General features: G+C 42.1%; 1 protein-coding gene across 1 annotated transcript in view; it reads right to left on the bottom strand.

The window, feature by feature from the left end:
- Positions 1–18,961, bottom strand: part of LOC142251834 (uncharacterized) — a 132,392-nt gene extending 113,431 nt beyond the window's left edge. Inside the window, exon 1 of the mRNA XM_075324881.1 lies at positions 18,955–18,961. Coding sequence (XP_075180996.1) covers positions 18,955–18,961 — 7 coding nt within the window. The remainder of the gene's footprint in view (positions 1–18,954) is intronic.
- Positions 18,962–22,541: the final 3,580 nt, after the last annotated feature.

Here is a 22,541-nt window from a genome sequence, read left to right as displayed (position 1 = left end):
GTATTCAACGACAGAACGCTTTCCCTGACGTAAGGAAAGGAGAGCCGATTCAGCGGTAGCACGGCGATTCGGATCATCAAACATTTGCGCCATTGCGGTCAGAAAGTCATCCAGGTGATTTAAACGAATGTCCCGATTCTCTATCATAGGATTAGCCCAAGCCAGTGCTCGTGAGGTTAATAACATGATTATACATAACACTTTTGACCGGTCAGAACGGTAATAATCAGCATGTACATCAAAAAACAGTATACATTGGTTAACAAATCCACGAAACTGACTACGATCACCATTGAAACGGAATGGGGGTAACCTAGGCATACCGGCAGCTGCTACGGACGTAGTGGGGACGGCTTCCTGAGCCTCCACTCTGACTTGCAAATCCTGAATAGCCGGACCCAATACCTGGTGATCATGGCCCAGCTGTGCCTCCACATCTCTAAGTTTAGTTTGTACCGCCTCCATCTCCTGCTGTAAGGAGTTAATCATGGAAAAGAGCTGATCTACTCGTGTCTCAGTCATTGCCCCAGTGAAATCCTCTTATGGCCTGAGTATAATGTAATACTATTGTATGTTCTGAGGATTTCGATAGCGTTAGGGCAATGACAACCAGAGACGAGTTCTTGGTACAAGATGTTTATAATATGTAACCACGGTAGGTACAGAACGGAACAAACACAGCAGAACAAACACAGGAAATACTTTCCCGAAACGGAGCGAAGGGAATTCCCGGGGCCACGCACCGGACTCCCCCAGGGAGACCACCAGAGCGAACCCCTATACAGGGACTGTCCGGCAATCACCCCGGAAGGCCTAAATGCGCAGCAGCCGGGACACAAGGGGCAAGTGGTAAAGTCCAGAAGTGTCCGTACGGGATGATAGTCCAGAGTGGTTACAAACCGGAAGGAACCAGGCAGAAGTGCTGACCACAGACGGCAGACGGAGTCCGGGCACAGCTTGAAGAAACCGGGTATGGTCCAGAGTCGGTCGGTAGTCTTTCAGGAGGATCCAAAGGCAATCAGGAATTAGAAGCAGCAAGGCAGGAGCACACAGCAAGCAGTATACTCAGGCACTGGACTAGGCTTAGAGGCGGCCTTTTAAGCAGCTGGACAGGAAGTAGGGCAACAGAACAGTAAACTCCATGTTAACCGAGGGCAAGCTTTTGTCAAAAGAGAACTGGAAAACCCGGAAACCTGACACTGGGTTGGTGATGTCGGGTATCTGATAGACGCCTGACCTCACCAACCCCAGGGCTTGATGCCAGGTGACATTACACATCTGGTATTAACCCCATATATTACCCCGTTTGCCACCGCACCAGGGCGCGGGATGAGCTGGGGCGAAGCACCTGGATTGGCGCATCTAATGGATGCGCCACTTCTGGGGCGGCTGCGGCCTGCTATTTTTAGGCTGGGGAGAGTCCAATAACCATGGACCTCCCTAGTCTGAGAATATCAGGCCCCAGCTGTCTGCTTTACCTTGGCTGGTGATCCAATTTTGGGGGACCCCTACGTGTTTTTTTTTTAAATTATTTATTTAATTTAAAATAACAGCGTGGGGTGCCCTCAGTTTTGGATTACCAGCCAAGGTGAGGTTCCCAGCTGTGGTCTGCAGGCTGCAGCCGTCTGCTTTACCCTAGCTGGCTACAAAACTAGGGGGAACCCTACGTCATTTTTTTTTTCATTTTTTTCGCTAAATACAAAGCTAAGCACCCCTTAGTGCCACATGAAAGGCACCAAAGGGTGCTCCACTTTTTCTCCACTTTTTCTCCATTTTTTCTCCACTTTTTCTCCATTTTTTCTCCACTTTTTCTACATTTTTTTCTCCATTTTTTCTCCACTTTTTCTCCACTTTTTCTCCACTTTTTCTCCACTTTTTCTCAATTTTTTTCTCTATTTTTTCTCCACTTTTTCTCCACTTTTTCTCCACTTTTTCTCCACTTTTTCTCCATTTTTTTCTCCACTTTTTTCTCCATTTTTTCTCCACTTATTCTCCATTTTTTCTCCACTTATTCTCCATTTTTTCTCCAATTTTTCTCCACTTTTTCTCCACTTTTTCTCCACTTGTTCTCCACTTTTTCTCCACTTTTTCTCCATTTTTTTCTCCATTTTTTCTCCACTTATTCTCCATTTTTTCTCCACTTTTTCTCCATTTTTTTCTCCATTTTTTCTCCACTTTTTCTCCCCTTTTTCTCCACTTTTTCTCCACTTTTTCTCCATTTTTATCTCCATTTTTTCTCCACTTATTCTCCATTTTTTCTCCACTTATTCTCCACTTTTTCTCCACTTTTTCTCCACTTTTTCTCCACTTTTTCTCAATTTTTTTCTCCATTTTTTCTCCACTTTTTCTCCACTTTTTCTCCATTTTTTTCTCCACTTTTTCTCCACTTTTTCTCCACTTTTTCTCCACTTTTTCTCCATTTTTTTCTCCATTTTTTATCCACTTATTCTCCACTTTTTCTCCACTTTTTCCCCACTTTTTCTCCACTTTTTTCTCCATTTTTTCTCCATTTTTTCTCCACTTTTTTTCCACTTTTTCTCCACTTTTTCTCCATTTTTTCTCCACTTTTTCTCCACTTTTTCTCTATTTTTTTCTCCACTTTTTCTCCACTTTTTCTCCATTTTTTTCTCCACTTTTTTCTCCATTTTTTCTCCACTTATTCTCCATTTTTTCTCCACTTATTCTCCATTTTTTCTCCACTTTTTCTCTATTTTTTTCTCCACTTTTTCTCCACTTTTTCTCCATTTTTTTCTCCACTTTTTTCTCCATTTTTTCTCCACTTTTTCTCCACTTTTTCTCCATTTTTTTCTCCATTTTTTCTCCACATATTCTCCATTTTTTCTCTACTTATTCTCCACTTATTCTCCACTTTTTCTCCACTTTTTCTCCACTTTTTCTCCACTTTTTCTCCATTTTTTTCTCCATTTTTTATCCACTTATTCTCCACTTATTCTCCACTTTTTCTCCACTTTTTCTCCACTTTTTCTCCACTTTTTCTCCATTTTTTTCTCCATTTTTTCTCCACTTTTTCTCCACTTTTTCTCCACTTTTTCTCCACTTTTTCTCCATTTTTTTCTCCATTTTTTCTCCACTTATTCTCCATTTTTTCTCCACTTATCCTCCACTTTTTCTCCACTTTTTCTCCACTTTTTCTCCATTTTTTTCTCCACTTTGTCTCCACTTTTTCTCCACTTTTTCTCCATTTTTTCTCCACTTTTTCTCCACTTTTTCTCCGTTCTTTTTATATGGTCGGTCTACCCATTAGCTCTGCCATGCATAGTGTAGCTCTACACCTACTGCACATGTTACTTTATGATTTACATCTCTTTCGTACCAGAGCTGTCTAAGCCTACTCTGACCCCATATTTGTCATTACTATATTGTCCTTGTACTGTATTATGACATTTGTATCATGTGTTTCATTTCTTGCTGTGTTGCAATTTTTTTGCTGCATCCCAATTGTACCTCTACATTGTTCGAGTTTTTGTTATTGTTCTCTCACTCTTATGTGATACTGATTATTGTCATTTTTCATGATTACATGCAGATAAGTCCAATATGACGAAGGCTCAGGCCAAAACGTCTTTTGTAACTTGTTTTGGACAAAAACATATATGCTTATGAAAATTTTTTTTTCTTAATACGGACCAATAAAGAGTGATTTTGCTTTACTATCCGTTGTGACTTACTGACTTAGTCTGGGAGATTTAGAGTGCCGAGGTTACTCACTAATTTTATCTATTATTACCTCTGAGCACCTATATACCAGTGAGCAGAGCTTCCTCTACAGTAGTTCTCCTGATTAGGCATGCCCTTACCTCATGAGCAGGGCATTGCAGCTTTGGTAGCAACCATTACGACATGGACTCTGCTGCTGTGGACCCGAGAAGAGTGAGTGCAGATTCATTGCACCCACACGCCTCACATGAAGGGTCCGCACTCCTAGAAAATGGGGGATACGTTCCCTGAGTGTCTCCCCCCCATTTTCTAGATGGTCGAGAGTCGTCGTGGGACCCCTTTATTTTTTTTCTTACAATAAATTGGTGAAAGAGGAAATGTTTTGGGGACTGTTTTTTCAAATAAATTTCTTTTGTCGATTTTTTTTTTTTGTTAGTACTGACAGTTTATGATGTTGGGTATCTAATAGACACCATGACATCACAAACTGCTGGGCTTGATCTCAGGTTACTTTACAGCTAGTATCAACCCGATTTATTACCCTGTTTGCCACTGCACCAGGGCACGGGATGAGCTGGGGGGAAGCGCCAGGATTGGCGCATCTAGTGGATGCGCCACGTCTGGGGTGCCTGCGGCCTGCTATTTTTAGGCTGTGAAGGCCCAATAACTATGGACCTTCCCACCCTGAGAATACCAGACCACAGCTGTCCGCTTTACCTTGGCTGGTGATCCAATTTGGGGGGGACCCTACTTTTATTGTGTAATTATTAATATTTATAAAATAATAAAGAGCCTGAGGGGACCTCCACATTGGATCCCCAACCACGGTAAAGCTGCCAGCTGTGGTTTTCAGGCTACAGCCGTCTGCTTTACCCTAGCTGGCTACCTAGAGTTGGATACAGCGCCAGAAGATGGCGCTTCTATGAAAATGCCATTTTCTGAGGCGGCTGCAGACTGCAATTCGCAGCAGTGGGGCCCAGAAAGCTCAGGCCAACCTGTGCTGCGGATTCCAATCCCCAGCTGCCTAGTTGTACCTGGCTGGACACAAAAATGGGGCGAAGCCTACGTCATTTGTTTTCTAATTATTTCATGAAATTCATGAAATAATAAAAAAAGGGCTTCCCTTTATTTTTGGTTCCCAGCCGGGTACAAATAGGCAACTGGGGGTTGGGGGCAGCCGTACCTGCCTGCTGTACCTGGCTAGCATACAAAAATATGGCGAGGCCCACATAATTTTTTCAGGGGCCAAAAAACTTCTGCATACAGTCCTGGATGGAGTATGCTGAGCCTTGTAGTTCTGCAGCTGCTGTCTGTCTGTATGGAGAAGAGCAGACAGCAGCTGCAGAACTACAAGGCTCAGCATACTCCATCCAGGACTGTATGCAGAATTCTTTTGCCCACCAAAAAAATGACGTGGGCTTCGCCATATTTTTGTATGCTAGTCAGGTACAGCAGGCAGCCACGGGCTGCCTCCAACCCCCAGTTGCCTATTTGTACCCGGCTGGGAACCAAAAATATCGGAAAGCCCGTTTTTTTTTAATTATTTCACTTATTTCATGAAATAATTAAAAAACAAATGACATGGGCTTCGCCCCATTTTTGTGTCCAGCCGGGTACAACTAGGCAGCTGGGGATTGGAATCCGCAGCACAGGTTAGCCCGAGGTTTCTGGGCGCCTCTGCTGCGAACTGCAGTCCGCAGCCGTCCCAGAAAATGGCGCTCTCATAGAAGCGCCATCATCTGGCGCTGTATCCAACTCTTCCAACAGCCCTGGAGCCGGGTGGCTTGTTGGGTAATCATGAGTTAATACTGGCTTTGTTTTACTAGCTAGTATTAAGCCAGAGATTCTTAATGTCAGGCACGTTTGACCCGGCCATTAAGAATCTCCAATAAAGGGTTAAAAAAAAGACACCACACAGAGAAAAAATACTTTAATAGAAATAAATACACAGACACATTAGAGACTCCATCTTTATTACCCCCTGTCAGCCCTCCACGATCCTGCTCTTCTGTCTTCTTTCTTTCTAGTGTAGTAGTAGTGACGATTGTAGTGAGGATGAGGTGCCCCAGCTCATCACTTGGGGCTGGGGCACCTCATCCTCACTACATTTCTCACTAGTGTAGTAGTATTCAAATTGTCTCTCCAGTAAAGGAGACAAACTCTAGCACAGCGCCACCTATTGGAAGTAGCGATCCTAAAAGTCACAAGTGGATTTTTGACAATCCTTTGCAATATGACTCAGGATATATAAGCCAGATCAGAATCCCAATTTGCAGACACGGTGTTTCGGGGTGCTTGCCCCTCGTCAGTGCAAAGTATGGGGGTGTCTGATCTGGCTCATGAGAAAGCTATGTGGGGACCACGGGGGAACACTATTCTCCTTAAGGAGACTTTGCAAGCCAGTCTGGCTGCCAGGTAAGGGGACTTATAGCTGCAATGCCCCTAAAATTCCACGGGGGAACACTATTCTCCTTAAGGAGACTTTGCAAGCCAGTCTGGCTGCCAGGTAAGGGGACTTATAGCTGCAATGCCCCTCTGGGAAATATTCAAATTGTCTCTCCAGTAAAGGAGACAAACTCTAGCACAGCGCCACCTATTGGAAGTAGCGATCCTAAAAGTCACAAGTGGATTTTTGACAATCCTTTGCAATATGACTCAGGATATATAAGCCAGATCAGAATCCCAATTTGCAGACACGGTGTTTCGGGGTGCTTGCCCCTCGTCAGTGCAAAGTATGGGGGTGTCTGATCTGGCTCATGAGAAAGCTATGTGGGGACCACGGGGGAACACTATTCTCCTTAAGGAGACTTTGCAAGCCAGTCTGGCTGCCAGGTAAGGGGACTTATAGCTGCAATGCCCCTAAAATTCCACGGGGGAACACTATTCTCCTTAAGGAGACTTTGCAAGCCAGTCTGGCTGCCAGGTAAGGGGACTTATAGCTGCAATGCCCCTCTGGGAAATATTCAAATTGTCTCTCCAGTAAAGGAGACAAACTCTAGCACAGCGCCACCTATTGGAAGTAGCGATCCTAAAAGTCACAAGTGGATTTTTGACAATCCTTTGCAATATGACTCAGGATATATAAGCCAGATCAGAATCCCAATTTGCAGACACGGTGTTTCGGGGTGCTTGCCCCTCGTCAGTGCAAAGTATGGGGGTGTCTGATCTGGCTCATGAGAAAGCTATGTGGGGACCACGGGGGAACACTATTCTCCTTAAGGAGACTTTGCAAGCCAGTCTGGCTGCCAGGTAAGGGGACTTATAGCTGCAATGCCCCTAAAATTCCACGGGGGAACACTATTCTCCTTAAGGAGACTTTGCAAGCCAGTCTGGCTGCCAGGTAAGGGGACTTATAGCTGCAATGCCCCTCTGGGAAATATTCAAATTGTCTCTCCAGTAAAGGAGACAAACTCTAGCACAGCGCCACCTATTGGAAGTAGCGATCCTAAAAGTCACAAGTGGATTTTTGACAATCCTTTGCAATATGACTCAGGATATATAAGCCAGATCAGAATCCCAATTTGCAGACACGGTGTTTCGGGGTGCTTGCCCCTCGTCAGTGCAAAGTATGGGGGTGTCTGATCTGGCTCATGAGAAAGCTATGTGGGGACCACGGGGGAACACTATTCTCCTTAAGGAGACTTTGCAAGCCAGTCTGGCTGCCAGGTAAGGGGACTTATAGCTGCAATGCCCCTAAAATTCCACGGGGGAACACTATTCTCCTTAAGGAGACTTTGCAAGCCAGTCTGGCTGCCAGGTAAGGGGACTTATAGCTGCAATGCCCCTCTGGGAAATATTCAAATTGTCTCTCCAGTAAAGGAGACAAACTCTAGCACAGCGCCACCTATTGGAAGTAGCGATCCTAAAAGTCACAAGTGGATTTTTGACAATCCTTTGCAATATGACTCAGGATATATAAGCCAGATCAGAATCCCAATTTGCAGACACGGTGTTTCGGGGTGCTTGCCCCTCGTCAGTGCAAAGTATGGGGGTGTCTGATCTGGCTCATGAGAAAGCTATGTGGGGACCACGGGGGAACACTATTCTCCTTAAGGAGACTTTGCAAGCCAGTCTGGCTGCCAGGTAAGGGGACTTATAGCTGCAATGCCCCTAAAATTCCACGGGGGAACACTATTCTCCTTAAGGAGACTTTGCAAGCCAGTCTGGCTGCCAGGTAAGGGGACTTATAGCTGCAATGCCCCTCTGGGAAATATTCAAATTGTCTCTCCAGTAAAGGAGACAAACTCTAGCACAGCGCCACCTATTGGAAGTAGCGATCCTAAAAGTCACAAGTGGATTTTTGACAATCCTTTGCAATATGACTCAGGATATATAAGCCAGATCAGAATCCCAATTTGCAGACACGGTGTTTCGGGGTGCTTGCCCCTCGTCAGTGCAAAGTATGGGGGTGTCTGATCTGGCTCATGAGAAAGCTATGTGGGGACCACGGGGGAACACTATTCTCCTTAAGGAGACTTTGCAAGCCAGTCTGGCTGCCAGGTAAGGGGACTTATAGCTGCAATGCCCCTAAAATTCCACGGGGGAACACTATTCTCCTTAAGGAGACTTTGCAAGCCAGTCTGGCTGCCAGGTAAGGGGACTTATAGCTGCAATGCCCCTCTGGGAAATATTCAAATTGTCTCTCCAGTAAAGGAGACAAACTCTAGCACAGCGCCACCTATTGGAAGTAGCGATCCTAAAAGTCACAAGTGGATTTTTGACAATCCTTTGCAATATGACTCAGGATATATAAGCCAGATCAGAATCCCAATTTGCAGACACGGTGTTTCGGGGTGCTTGCCCCTCGTCAGTGCAAAGTATGGGGGTGTCTGATCTGGCTCATGAGAAAGCTATGTGGGGACCACGGGGGAACACTATTCTCCTTAAGGAGACTTTGCAAGCCAGTCTGGCTGCCAGGTAAGGGGACTTATAGCTGCAATGCCCCTAAAATTCCACGGGGGAACACTATTCTCCTTAAGGAGACTTTGCAAGCCAGTCTGGCTGCCAGGTAAGGGGACTTATAGCTGCAATGCCCCTCTGGGAAATATTCAAATTGTCTCTCCAGTAAAGGAGACAAACTCTAGCACAGCGCCACCTATTGGAAGTAGCGATCCTAAAAGTCACAAGTGGATTTTTGACAATCCTTTGCAATATGACTCAGGATATATAAGCCAGATCAGAATCCCAATTTGTATAGTGTAGTAGTAGTGATGATTGTAGTGAGGATGAGGTGCACCAGCTCATCACTTGGGGCTGGGGAACCTCATCCTCACTACAATCCTCACTAGTGTAGTAGTAGTGACGATTGTAGTGAGGATGAGGTGCACCAGCTCATCACTTGGGGCTGGGGAACCTCATCCTCACTACAATCCTCACTAGTGTAGTAGTAGTGACGATTGTAGTGAGGATGAGGTGCACCAGCCCATCACTTGGGGCTGGGGAACCTCATCCTCACTACAATCCTCACTACATTTGGGAAGCAGCGTGCAGCCTTCACTCCGTGAGTGATCAGTGCTGGCTGTCAGCGGTAACAGCGGTAACGCTGACAGACGCGTTACCATAGCAACGGTGCTCTCGGAGCCGCGGTTAGCGGTGACGTCACCGCTAACTGCGTTGCTATGGCAACGGTGATCTCCGTTAATGACCGGCTGTGTCAGTCGGTGCCTAACGGAACGGGGAGTCAACCGTGTGCTAGAGCATGTCGCCGGTACACGGCGATACACATATGTGCACCGAGTACCGGAGAGATGCACTCGCAGGTCCTACTGCACGTGACTGGTCACATGGCTATTTTGACGTCACGATAGGTCCTGCATCTCTGCTGGCAGTGCCGTCACCGGGAGGATTCAGCGATCATCGGATGGAATAGCGGCAGGAGACAGAGTGCAGAAGGGATCGCGAGGACCGGTAAGTGTTATGGCAATGTTTATTAACTGTTTGTGTACATTTATAATGCATTTTTATGTGTTTGTGATTGCCTCCCATTATAGCCTATTGGCTCGAGTTCGGTTCGTCGAACGTTCGACGAACCGAACTCGAACGGGACCCCCGTTCGGCGAACCGACCTTGAGCCGAACCGCGACCGGTTCGCTCATCTCTAGTCAGCATCCAAAATTGAAATAAATCTATGACATTTATTTACATCTTCTTAAAATATCAGTACACCAAATGAAAAGGGGAGGTCAAAAAGAGAAGTATCAAATTAGACTTTGAGCCATTGTGGCCCTCCTTGATTTTATATGTTTGGATGCTGGCATAATTTCTCTTCCTAGTAAATTAATGATAGGTACACTCTTCCCCGATAAAACTAGCATGCTATTGTTGCATATGTCTTTTTAGCCATCTCGTGTACGTTACCTTGTATTTATGGATGATTTCACATTTTTCAAGGGTTGGATAATTGTTGTTAAACATTTTTGTAAACTTTTACTTGTTTTTCAAATGTATGGTAAACAAAAAAGTGCTATTAGCAATGGACATGTATATGAAAACTGACAGCTGCTCCCCCTAGTGCTGATGGCACTAGCCATACTGGCAGTGGTGGTACCAAAATGTCATAGTCTATCTCTACAGCCACCATAACACTTTGGGCTGATTCTTTACAATTCTGGTGTAAAATACCTTGTGTAAGATCTCAATATGTTTGCAAAGCTCAGAAGTTTCCAAAAAATATTCCAAATTTTGAGCCGACCATTTATGCCAATATGGACAGATCATGGGTGGGATGTAGCATGGCTTGTTGCAGAAATGTCCTCCTGTTCATGTCTGAAGTATACCAGTTAAGAGATGTGCCTAATTCATTAAGTGGCATGCGCCTTAACGTATTAGGTGCAAAGTACTTCGGCAAGCCCATTCATTCAAATCGCATGCATGACACTAGCCTTAATGAATTGGCTCATTAATGATTTACACTGTAGACTTTCAATTGCTAGATCACTTTAGGGGCTAAGGAAGATATTTCACCAGAGCAAGTTTTTTAAGTTAATTTATTGAAAAAGGTGAACAATCAACCTTGGATAACATGGGGTCAGATGTGATGGAGAAGATGATTCAAACATCTATGCTGTTAGCACTGCAAAAGTGGAGTGAGGGACATTGGTAGAGCTAAAGACACTCCAATCCATGGCAAATATCAAGATAGTAATTAAAAAGGGGAGCAGAAAGCTCAGGACATTGAGCCCACAAAGGCAATTATGAGCTGAGTCATGAGTCAGGGATGACAAAAATGATGAATGTGTAGTGGACAAAATCCTGGAATCATACCAGAGTGTTGAGTACAGACTGTGATATGAGGGGGAGGGTGTTGTCCTCAGTAACACACATTGATAGTGATGTGTATCCAAAATATCATTTGGGGCAAAATGCTTCTTTTGCAGTCTGGGACGAGGTGATGCCACCCATGCTGGTCATGGATGAGATTCAACAGTATCTGAAAGCTGTGGCTGTTTAAGTTATTCGCTTTTTATAGCACTGTTAATTCCACAGAACATTTACAGACAGCAATATCACTGTACTTTACAATATAAATCCCCTATCAGTATGTGTTTGGTGTGTGGGGGGAAACCAGAGAACCAGAGAACCAGGAGGAAACCCACACAAACATGGGGAGAACATATAAACTCTGTACAAATGTTGTCCTTGGTGGGATTTGAATCCAATTCCTCAGTACTGCAAAGCCACCATGTTACCCTGTCATTGAGATTATGACTCCAACATTCAGGTAACGTGTCTTCAAATTGGCAGGCTGCAGATTCTACAGTAGAAAAAGAAGCCGCGGGCCTCCAGGCTTTCATAAGCTAAAACTACAGCTCACCATCAGTACATGAAGCAACATTACCTGCTCTTTTTGAAAAGGCATGCTGGCCACCAATTCTCAAATTTTAGTTTTACTCCTGCACCTTATCCTTACACTTGTATATCTGTCTGTCTGTCAGCCAGGATGTATCCTCAATTAGCAGCTTGTCAGCATCATCATCATCATCCTAGTCATCCACCACTACAGCTTGTTGTACTCTGATTTCTCCTCATCCGTTGCACTGCCAGATATCAATTCCTGATTGTGTGTACAGGAAACAGGCATATGCTCCCAATCATTTGCTTGTATGCCTACTTAACTCCCATGTACTGAAATTTCTGTTGAGAAAGTCACTGCTATACCTTCTAGGTACCATCTGTGCAATAATCATGCTGTCTGATCAGCATCTTGATATGCTGCACCTGGGAGGTGGATGAATTATCTGGCAAAAAAGAAGTGTTCACTAACACAGATTTAGACAAATTTGTGAACAATATTTGAGAGAAAAAAGCCGTTAATGTACACAGAAAGAGTCTTACATCTATGAGCTCAGCTCATGATAAATGGGAGCAAAAACAAAAGTGTTGCGTTTATATTTTTGTTTAGTATACAGTTGAAACGAGAAGTTTACATACACTAAAAAGTCACATAACAAGATGGGAATGTCCAGCCTCATACCGCTCAGGAAGGAGATGGGTTCTGTGTATCAAAGATGAATGTGCTTTGGTCAGACATGTGCATATAAAACCAAGAACAAAAGCAAAAGACCTTGTGAAGAAGCTGGCAGAAGTTGGTTAGATTGTGTCATTATCCAAAGTGAAATGAGTGCTGTATCAACATGGATTGAAAGACCATTTTGCCATTAAAAACTCATTACTACAAAGGAAACATAAAAAAGCCATATTAATATTTGCAAAAGCACACAGGAACAAAGACCTTCATTTTTGGAGAGATAGCCTGTGGCCCGGTGAAACTAAAATTTAACTCTTTGGCCATAATGACTATCATTATCTTTGAATGAAAAAGGTAAAAGCTTTGAAGCCTAAGAACACCATCCCAACTGTGAAATACGCGGGTGGCAGAATCATGTTGAAGAGTTGTTTTGCTGCAGGAGGGACTGGTGCACTTCACAAAATAGATGGCATCATGAGGAAAGAAGATTATGTGGCAATACTGAAGCAACATTCCAAGACATCATCCAGGAACCTAAAGCTTGGGCAGAAATGGGTTTTCCAAATGAACAATGACAAAAAGCATACTGCCAAACTGATTACAAAGTGGCTTAAAGATAACAAAGTCAATGTTTTGGAGTGGTCATCACAAACCCCTGATCTCAATCCTAATGAAGATTTATGGGCAAAGCTGAAAAGGCCGGTGCGAGCAAGACAACCCACAAACATGGCCCAGTTACTCCAGTCCTGTCAGGAGAAATGGGCCCAAATTCCTACCAACTATTGTGAGAAGCTTGTGAAAGAATCCAAAACGTTTCCCCCAAGTCATACAGTTTAAGGGCAATGTTACCAAATACTAATGAAATGTATGTAAACTTTTGACCTTGCAGAAAGCAATAAAAATGTCTTAAATATTTTCTTTCTCATTATTCTGGCATTTGGTAAAGAAAAATCATTTTGGTTTCTAATTTACCTAAAACGGGAAAGGTTTATTCTGATTTTATGTCAGATAGTGAGAAAAACCTGAGTATGTAAACTTCTGGTGTCAGCTGTACCTATATACTCTATATACATCTTCTTTAGGATTGATGTATTCTACTACAGATTACACACAAAAAACTAAGATAGTATGAGACAGAGTTATCACTGCATCAAATTATACAGACTATAACCCTCTTAGCATTACATTTTTTAAAATAGGCTCATTAGGGAATGTTGGTGTTATATATACAGTTAGGTCCAGAAATATTTGGACAGTGACACAATTTTCGCGAGTTGGGCTCTGCATGCCACCACATTGGATTTGAAATGAAACCTCTACAACAGAATTCAAGTGCAGATTGTAATGTTTAATTTGAAGGTTTGAACAAAAATATCTGATAGAAATTGTAGGAATTGTACACATTTCTTTACAAACACTCCACATTTTAGGAGGTCAAAAGTAATTGGACAAATAAACCAAACCCAAACAAAATATTTTTATTTTCAATATTTTGTTGCGAATCCTTTGGAGGCAATCACTGCCTTAAGTCTGGAACCCATGGACATCACCAAACGCTGGGTTTCCTCCTTCTTAATGATTTTCCAGGCTTTTACAGCCGCAGCCTTCAGGTCTTGCTTGTTTGTGGGTCTTTCCATCTTAAGTCTGGATTTGAGCAAGTGAAATGCATGCTCAATTGGGTTAAGATCTGGTGATTGACTTGGCCATTGCAGAATGTTCCACTTTTTTGCACTCATGAACTCCTGGGTAGCTTTGGCTGTATGCTTGGGGTCATTGTCCATCTGTACTATGAAGCGCCATCCGATCAACTTTGTGGCATTTGGCTGAATCTGGGCTGAAAGTATATCCCGGTACACTTCAGAATTCATCCGGCTACTCTTGTCTGCTGTTATGTCATCAATAAACACAAGTGACCCAGTGCCATTGAAAGCCATGCATGCCCATGCCATCACGTTGCCTCCACCATGTTTTACAGAGGATGTGGTGTGCCTTGGATCATGTGCCGTTCCCTTTCTTCTCCAAACTTTTTTCTTCCCATGATTCTGGTACAGGTTGATCTTGGTCTCATCTGTCCATAGAATACTTTTCCAGAACTGAGCTGGCTTCATGAGGTGTTTTTCAGCAAATTTAACTCTGGCCTGTCTATTTTTGGAATTGATGAATGGTTTGCATCTAGATGTGAACCCTTTGTATTTACTTTCATGGAGTCTTCTCTTTACTGTTGACTTAGAGACAGATACACCTACTTCACTGAGAGTGTTCTGGACTTCAGTTGATGTTGTGAACGGGTTCTTCTTCACCAAAGAAAGTATGCGGCGATCATCCACCACTGTTGTCATCCGTGGACGCCCAGGCCTTTTTGAGTTCCCAAGCTCACCAGTCAATTCCTTTTTTCTCAGAATATACCCGACTGTTGATTTTGCTACTCCAAGCATGTCTGCTATCTCTCTGATGGATTTTTTCTTTTTTTTCAGCCTCAGGATGTTCTGCTTCACCTCAATTGAGAGTTCCTTAGACCGCATGTTGTCTGGTCACAGCAACAGCTTCCAAATGCAAAACCACACACCTGTAATCAACCCCAGACCTTTTAACTACTTCATTGATTACAGGTTAACGAGGGAGATGCCTTCAGCGTTAATTGCAGCCCTTAGAGTCCCTTGTCCAATTACTTTTGGTCCCTTGAAAAAGAGGAGGCTATGCATTACAGAGCTATGATTCCTAAACCCTTTCTTCGATTTGGATGTGAAAACTCTCATATTGCAGCTGGGAGTGTGCACTTTCAGCCCATATTATATATATAATTATATAATTGTATTTCTGAACATGTTTTTGTAAACAGCTAAAATAACAAAACTTGTGTCACTGTCCAAATATTTCTGGACCTAACTGTATATATAGTGTTGGTATATGTATATATATATATATATATATATATATATATATACATATATATATATATATTTTTTTTATTTTATTTTGTTGTTGAAGAGAATAATGAAAATGCATATTTGAACATTTGAGGTGCTGCATTACTAGTAGTGAACAAATCCTTCACAAATCAGGGATATTTCCATCGTTTGTTTTGCAGAGACTATGAATTTTCGTTTTAATCTGACCATTTCTCCACTACTTCATTCAAGTCACCACATTTTGCTTTCCTGCTGCAGGTAATGCTTTGTGTGAGGGATGAATAATTAGCATGTGACAATGCTTGTCACTTCCTAATTAATTGATTTATGGCTAGTTGCAACATGACCAAGAATTATCCCAATCATGCCTTCACTTTCAGGCAATCACATGCCAAAGATAACAGCTGGTGTCTTGCGATGTAAATATTTTAGTAAATGCGCGGCGGTGACTATTGGTCTTTTGTCGTCTTCTTCATGTATGTTAAAAAATATATCAAATTTTATATGAAAGTGTTTTAAGAATGTGTGTTTCATAATTACCACTTTTTCTGAACAGTCCTTCCATTTTTACAGGTTCAAAAGTAATTAGCTAAACTAACATAATTATAATTGGAAACATTTTTAATACTAGGATGCAGATAAATGACATGTAATGACTGCCTCAAGTCGGTATCATGTGGAAAAAAGTGGTTTTCAATAATGAGATGCTTTGCCAGGTCTTCATTATAACCGTCTTCAATTACAGCTAGTTTGTGAGTTCATGGTTTTGTCTTCAGTAAGTGAAAAGCTCACTCAGGTACTCAAGCTAGGGCAGGTGACTGACCTGGCCACTGAAATGTCCTCCACATCAGAGGTCCCCAACCTTTCTAATCTTGAGAGCAACATCTAGCTCTGATAGATGGTCACGAGCCACATTCAGCTCTGAGAGAGATTCGCAAGCCACATACAGCTACTGCCCCCCTCACAGTAGATAGTAGTGACACCCAAAGACCTTATTACCAGTATAATGACAAGGCCCTCCACCTGTGACCGCAGGTAATCTGACCTCAGGGACCTTAAAGAACTCTCACTGAGTTCACGGACCTGCATCTCCTGGAAGAAAACTGCATTTTTTTTTGCCAAGAGATGCATATTTGGTTTTGAAACTTTTACACTATATTCCTGCACCAAATCTACACCTGGCAAAAAAACCCACATCAAAACTGCAGGCATTATGATGCGATTTTGATGCCTCTTTTCTGCCAGGAAGTGTAAATTGAGTACAGGAATATGGTGGAAAAATTGTTGCACCAAATCTGCTGTTCTTGGGAAAAAAATGCACAAAAACGGTTTTGACACCGCTTTGTTGCAGTTTTCTGCCATATGGTGCATCTTTGGTGTTGAAATGTCTGCACCAGATTTCAGCACCAAATTTACACCTCCTCACAGAAACTTGCACCAAAACAACGTCAAAACCATTTTTTTTTTGCCAAGAGGTGCAGACTTGATGCTGAAATAGTTACGCCATATTCCTGCACCAAATCTACGCCATAAGTACAATTTGAATCCACAGATCCATATTATATATACTGTATACCTACTAAGGTCCCAAAACAAAGCATAAACCGACATATGACAAAATCAATGATATCCAAGTGGACAAACAAATGCTGTTAATCAATTATAATTATTGGGAAACCAGAGCACACAGTGCAGAGTCTAATAAAAACATCAGAAAAAACACAATGCAGTGTGGTAAAATGCAAAGATAATTGGATATGTAAACAACTGCAAGATATTGACATAATAGGGAATTCACATACAGAGAGTTTTCAATTGCATAAATATGAATAAATTAATTAAATAAATTCAGTGCAATCTAATACAGTCATTGATTTCTCATATAAAGTGCTTCTCTATAGTGCAAAAGTCCCCTAATGCATGAATAAATACCAATAATTGGGCACTCATATATAGAAATATACATGTAGAGACGTAATAGCCAATGAGTCCCCCCACTCCTATCAAATAGTCAAAACAGAGAGTATACAGATAGGCATATACTATACTAGCTGGCAAATAGTATATAGAAGTAAACATGTACTTAGCCAGTAAATACCCCCACTCTATTCAAATAGTAACAACAGAGTGTACAAATAAGGATATACTGGCTAGCAAGTAGTAATACCCCCATCAGACTGCACCAAGGAAACATGGCAGTTTAACCATATTGACTACAGACCTGCAGCAGCCATGATGTGACCAACACCACACTGCACTGCTACTGAACATAGGTGAAAACCACACTGAAACGTCAAAACCATTTTTGTGAATTTTTTTGCCAAGAGATGCAGATTTGGTGCTGAAATTTTTAAACATATTCCTGCACCAAATCCACACCTCCTGGCAAAAAATGGCATCACTATCACATCAAAACTGCATGGTGTTTTGATGCATTTTTGCCAGGAGGTGTAGATTGGGTGCAGGAATATGATGTAGAAATTTCACCACCAATTCTGTATCTCTTGGCAAAAAAACAAACAATTTTCTGTCAGGAGATGTGGGTCTGTGAACTCAGTGACCTCACCTGAGGTGAGTCTACTCAGTTCATTGGGGTCCGCTGAGGTGAGCTTACCTGCAGTCACAGGTGGATGGCCATGGGAACCTCCAGCTGTGTTCGCAACTTACCTGAGTAACGTCACCCCTGATTCGTGCAGCTGAGTCTCTGCCTGAAGTTACAGCATGCGGTCATGTTCTATGGCCGCTCACTGCCATTTCAGATGTTGCAGAGCCAGGATCATCATTGGACCTTGTGTGGATTATAATCGGACCTTCGGGCGTGTTTTGGGGTTATAAAGGCTTGAATGAAAGAGGGTGCTTTTTTGCTTTTTATTTCAAACAAAGGATTTTTTCTGTGTTTATGTTTTTTTCTTTTCACCTACAAATTAGTAATGGGGGGTTTCATAGACCCTCCCTATCACTAAACTAGGGTGTAGTGGCAGGCAGCTGTGAGCTGTTATTAAACCGTTATTACCCTAATTGAAACCACACCTGGTAAATCGGGAAAAGCCGGGTAAAGTCCCGGGATTGTCACATCTAATGGATGCGGCAATCCAGGGTGGCTGCAGGCTGCTAGTTTTAGACTGGGGGGCAATAACCATGGTTCTCTCCAGCATGAGTATACCAGTCCCCAGCTGTCGGTGTTTATTTAGACTAGGTATTACAATGGGGGGGGGACTACATGCCGTTTCTTTATAATTATTTATTTCTCTTTTACATTGATACACAGCCAAGATAAGCACATGGCTGGGGGTTGCAGCCTCTAGTCGTGGGCTTTATCTGTGCTGGTATGAATAGATGGGGGGAATCCTACACCATTTTATTTATTTATTTATTTTACACCACAATATAATAAATCTGCAGACAGGGTCTGTGATTCCAACCAATCACAGATGCTGTCTGGGGGCGAGGTCTGACTGCAGCCAATCAGCGCGTTTCAGCATAGGTGACATCCATGTGATAAGCCTCCACTCCTCCCCCTTCCTGCTTATATGGGTGCACTCTCGGCACTCTGCCTCACACACAGCCAGCCATCCAGGCAGCCCATGTTTCCATCAGAAACCCGGTGAGTCTCCTGCCATTCTCAAAGCATGTAATCAGTATTTGCTCTTTTCCCCACTGATTGCCACCAATCCTTTATTTATTGTTGCAGCAGCCACCTGAATGCTTACAGCCCACTAGGACATACAATCCCCTGCTACTCCTTAATGGATTACTGTGTATACCACAGTACCTTTCCAATTTTTTTTTTTCTTAAAGGAATATTGCATATCAACCCTGACTTTGACATGTCCTCATATATAAGTATGCCTTTTGGACATTTTCCTTATCTACTCCAACCCAATATTTTCTAATACTTACAGTGCATCATGCTATTACATAGGCGCTGTATGATACTTTTGATTAATGCTACCCACTTAAATGGCTACATCTAACCTTATACATACCTTATATCATACACAATTAAGTCTCCTATAAATGCTATATAAGCTCAATGATACTTCCATGTTCTAACACCTATTTATATTTTCCAGCTTGCCATTTTGGGAATTTTTTCAACCTTGGCCTTGAATTTCTTTTCATAGTGATTATGTCTAGATATACTTACTTAATTATTGTTTACCTATGGGTGAGACCTTTTAGTTTATCATCTTCTCTCTTACTACCATCATTACCACCTTGGTTAGTATATTTTAGTGATTATAATTCTATAAACTATATTGTCTTATTTCCACTGTGGTATTTGAATATTACATATGTTCAAGACTTAGGGATGCTACCCTAATTGTTGTGTTACTTTGTATATTTCTATATATGTACATATGTATAGATTTTATGTATAATTTTCATTGTGGTTTTCTCCATTTATGCACATTAGTAATTTCATTCTCTGTTTATATTTATAGTGTGTCCTTAAGAGTAAGGGGTACTTTGCACACTGCGACATCGCTACTGCGATATCGTCAGGGTCAAATCGAAAGTTACGCACATCCGGAGCCGGTAACAACGTCGCAACGTGTAAAGCCTAGATGCGCCGATAAACGATCGCAAAAGCGTCGAAAATTGCTGATCTGTGTAGCGTCGGTCATTTTCATAATGTCGCACCAATAGGAGATACGATGTTGTTCCTCGCTCCTGCGGCAGCACACATCGCTGTGTGTGAAGCCTCAGGAGCGAGGAACATCTCCCTCACTGCCACCACCGGCTATGCGGAAGGAAGGAGGTGGGCGGGATGTTTACGTCCCGCTCATCTCCGCCCCTCCGCTTCTATTGGCCGTCTGTCGTGTGACGCCGCACGACCCACCCCCTTAGGCCAGAGTGACGTCGTAGAGCAGGTAAGTGCATGTGAAGCTGCCGTAGCAATAATGTTCGCTACGGCAGCTATAACAAAATATTGCATGTGCGACAGGGGCGGGTACTATCGCACTCAGCATCGCTAGCTGATGCTAGCGATGTCGCAACGTGCAAAGTACCCCTAAGACCGACTAGATCGATATGTCAGAAATTGTCGCCCTGGACACAAATACAGTTTTTTCACGTCTGTGTTGACCAATTACTGTAAATAACTTTAAATATGCACTTTAGTATCATATGGGCCTAATAAACCTTTTTGCTACCAAATATTTTTCTAATTTTTCTTTTGCGCACCATCTTTTTACTAGAACTGCAGCCAATCAAAGATGTCAGTTGGCTGGGAAAGCAGTGCATATGTATGAGCAATAATGAGCGGTTTTGACGTATAGCTGCAGGAGAAGTTACCGCTGCGGGTGTAGTTACAGCCTCCTGAGGCTCAGTAACTATGTCCTGCTTTTTTCCTTCCTTATTTTCTTTCTTTTACAGTCCCCTACACTATTTTACAACACATAAGTTTGGCCTCCCATTGAATTCAATGGGTTTTGTATGTTTGTCAATCTATCCATCGAGCAGCTTGGCGGACACCTGGAAGCTCGGTAAAGATTGGTGAACCGAACTTTGAAAGGTTTGCTCATCTTTAATACACTGGCGAGTTGGACATCATCAAAAGGCTTTGAAGAGAACAGAAAAGAGCTAGAGTGGATAACTCCCTTCCTTTCCTTTATATCCTTCATTTGTGATGAACTAATGAATTCAGTTTTACAATTATTTTTGAGGCTGAGGAACTTACTGTAGCTCCCAAATAGTTAATGCAATAAAAAAAAATACTAATTTAAAGCAGAAAGTTAACTCTCCAGTAACGTCTCATTGACTTTTCTCATATTCATTGTACAGGTGTACAAAGGCTACGTTCTAAAAATTGTCCCTTTCCTAATATTTCTGGACTCTACTGTACATCGTAAAAGCCTACCCTATCAGTCGTGTTCTGTAAGTCACATTTTATCATTTCCTAAAATACAGACTCTTTTTGATGTCTTCAACTTACAAACACTAAGATCTAAGCTTACGTTACAAGCCCGTGGCTTCTTAGAAGTAAAATCTGCCGGCTCCTATCATCACCCAATCCTCCGGTCATACAACTTTCAGCAGCTTAGAGGCCCTTTTCTGTATGAACACTGTTAGTTATTTTTCTTCTTCTTCAGCTTCCTCCTCTTCATCTTATGATGAAAAGGTTAGAAAAACCACAGCAGTGTTGAAATGCCCTGAGAGTTTCTTTGCGAGACCAAACTGAAATTTTGAATGTGTCTAAACCAGAATCATTGTTCTGTCTCACAGAAGATCATGTAAGCTCTTTAACCTTGGCAACCTATTCCCTTGTTGATGTGGTGAATTTGTCACTCTTTTAGCTAAGCAAATCTCTGAGAAGTGTTATTCCTATAGTACTAAAAAGCAATTGACACTAACAGCTCATGAACACAGCTGAGCTGAATCTTTGTGGCACTGTTCGGCAAGTTCTGTAAGTACCAAATGGGCAACTCATGGTATGGCACAAAATTGAGCTTTAATAAATTTAGTGGCAAGAGTCTTTAGATCCAAGTAATGTCAAATAAATATTCCTTTCACCTCTATAGACAAATCTTGGAAATGTAAAAAATCAATTGGAAAACAAAATAATAAGCCAACTATGAAAAAATAATAAGTCAACTATAAAATGGCTTGTTTATACGGCATAATAATACAAAACCAACAAAATTCGAAAAAAAGTAAGTAAAAAATAATAAGTTGTGATACCAGTATGAAACGGATATTAACCCGTAAAGAACTACAACAGACATTTTCATCATAGGTTGTGAAGGGCCGTATGAAGCTAGCTCCACACATAGTGTGCTCTGATTGTTGCAGTTTAGCCATTTAAATACCTGCCCATCACAGTGGCTTTAAAATGACATCAAATAAAAGGTTTTATTGTACTGTATAGCATGAGTGACCAAAATTACTGCAGGTTATAGTGCAATTGGGACCAAAAAATAAAGTAAAAATCTTTTTTAAAAATATTAATAGTATATACGAGGGGCTGCTGATAAGTCTCTGGCTTTGTAATCTTTTTTTGTTTGCATGGTAACGAATGTTACATCACATGAAAGACTTTTGTGTCTAATATATGTTTTCAAAATTGTGTGTTTGTTGCTTATGGTAACAGTGTTCTACGCATGCGGGAAAAGAAAATGGCAGAGTCTAATGCGATATTCACACCAACTGAGAGCAGAGCAGTGATAAAATTCTTGTTTCTGCAAGGAAAGTCCGCAAAGGATATTCATGGTGATATGTCGCAGACATTAGGGGATCAGTGCCTGTCATATTACACAGTTAAGAACTGGGTTGCAAAATTTAAAACAGGCCACTTCAGCACCAATAATGAGGAACGTCCTGGATGACCGAGAGTGGTTGTTGTTCCGAGATCGACGATGCTGTGCACAACCTCATACTGGAGAATCAACGAATTTCAGCTAAAGCAACAGCAGACATCATGGAGATTTTCCCGTGTTTGTGCCATTATCCATGAACATTTGGACATGAGGAAGCTATCTGCAGTA

Source organism: Anomaloglossus baeobatrachus, chromosome 9 (assembly GCF_048569485.1).
Source record: "Anomaloglossus baeobatrachus isolate aAnoBae1 chromosome 9, aAnoBae1.hap1, whole genome shotgun sequence".
Lineage (NCBI taxonomy): Eukaryota > Metazoa > Chordata > Amphibia > Anura > Aromobatidae > Anomaloglossus > Anomaloglossus baeobatrachus.
Note: the sequence above shows the minus strand (reverse complement) of the source record. Positions and strands in the feature narration are given on the sequence as shown.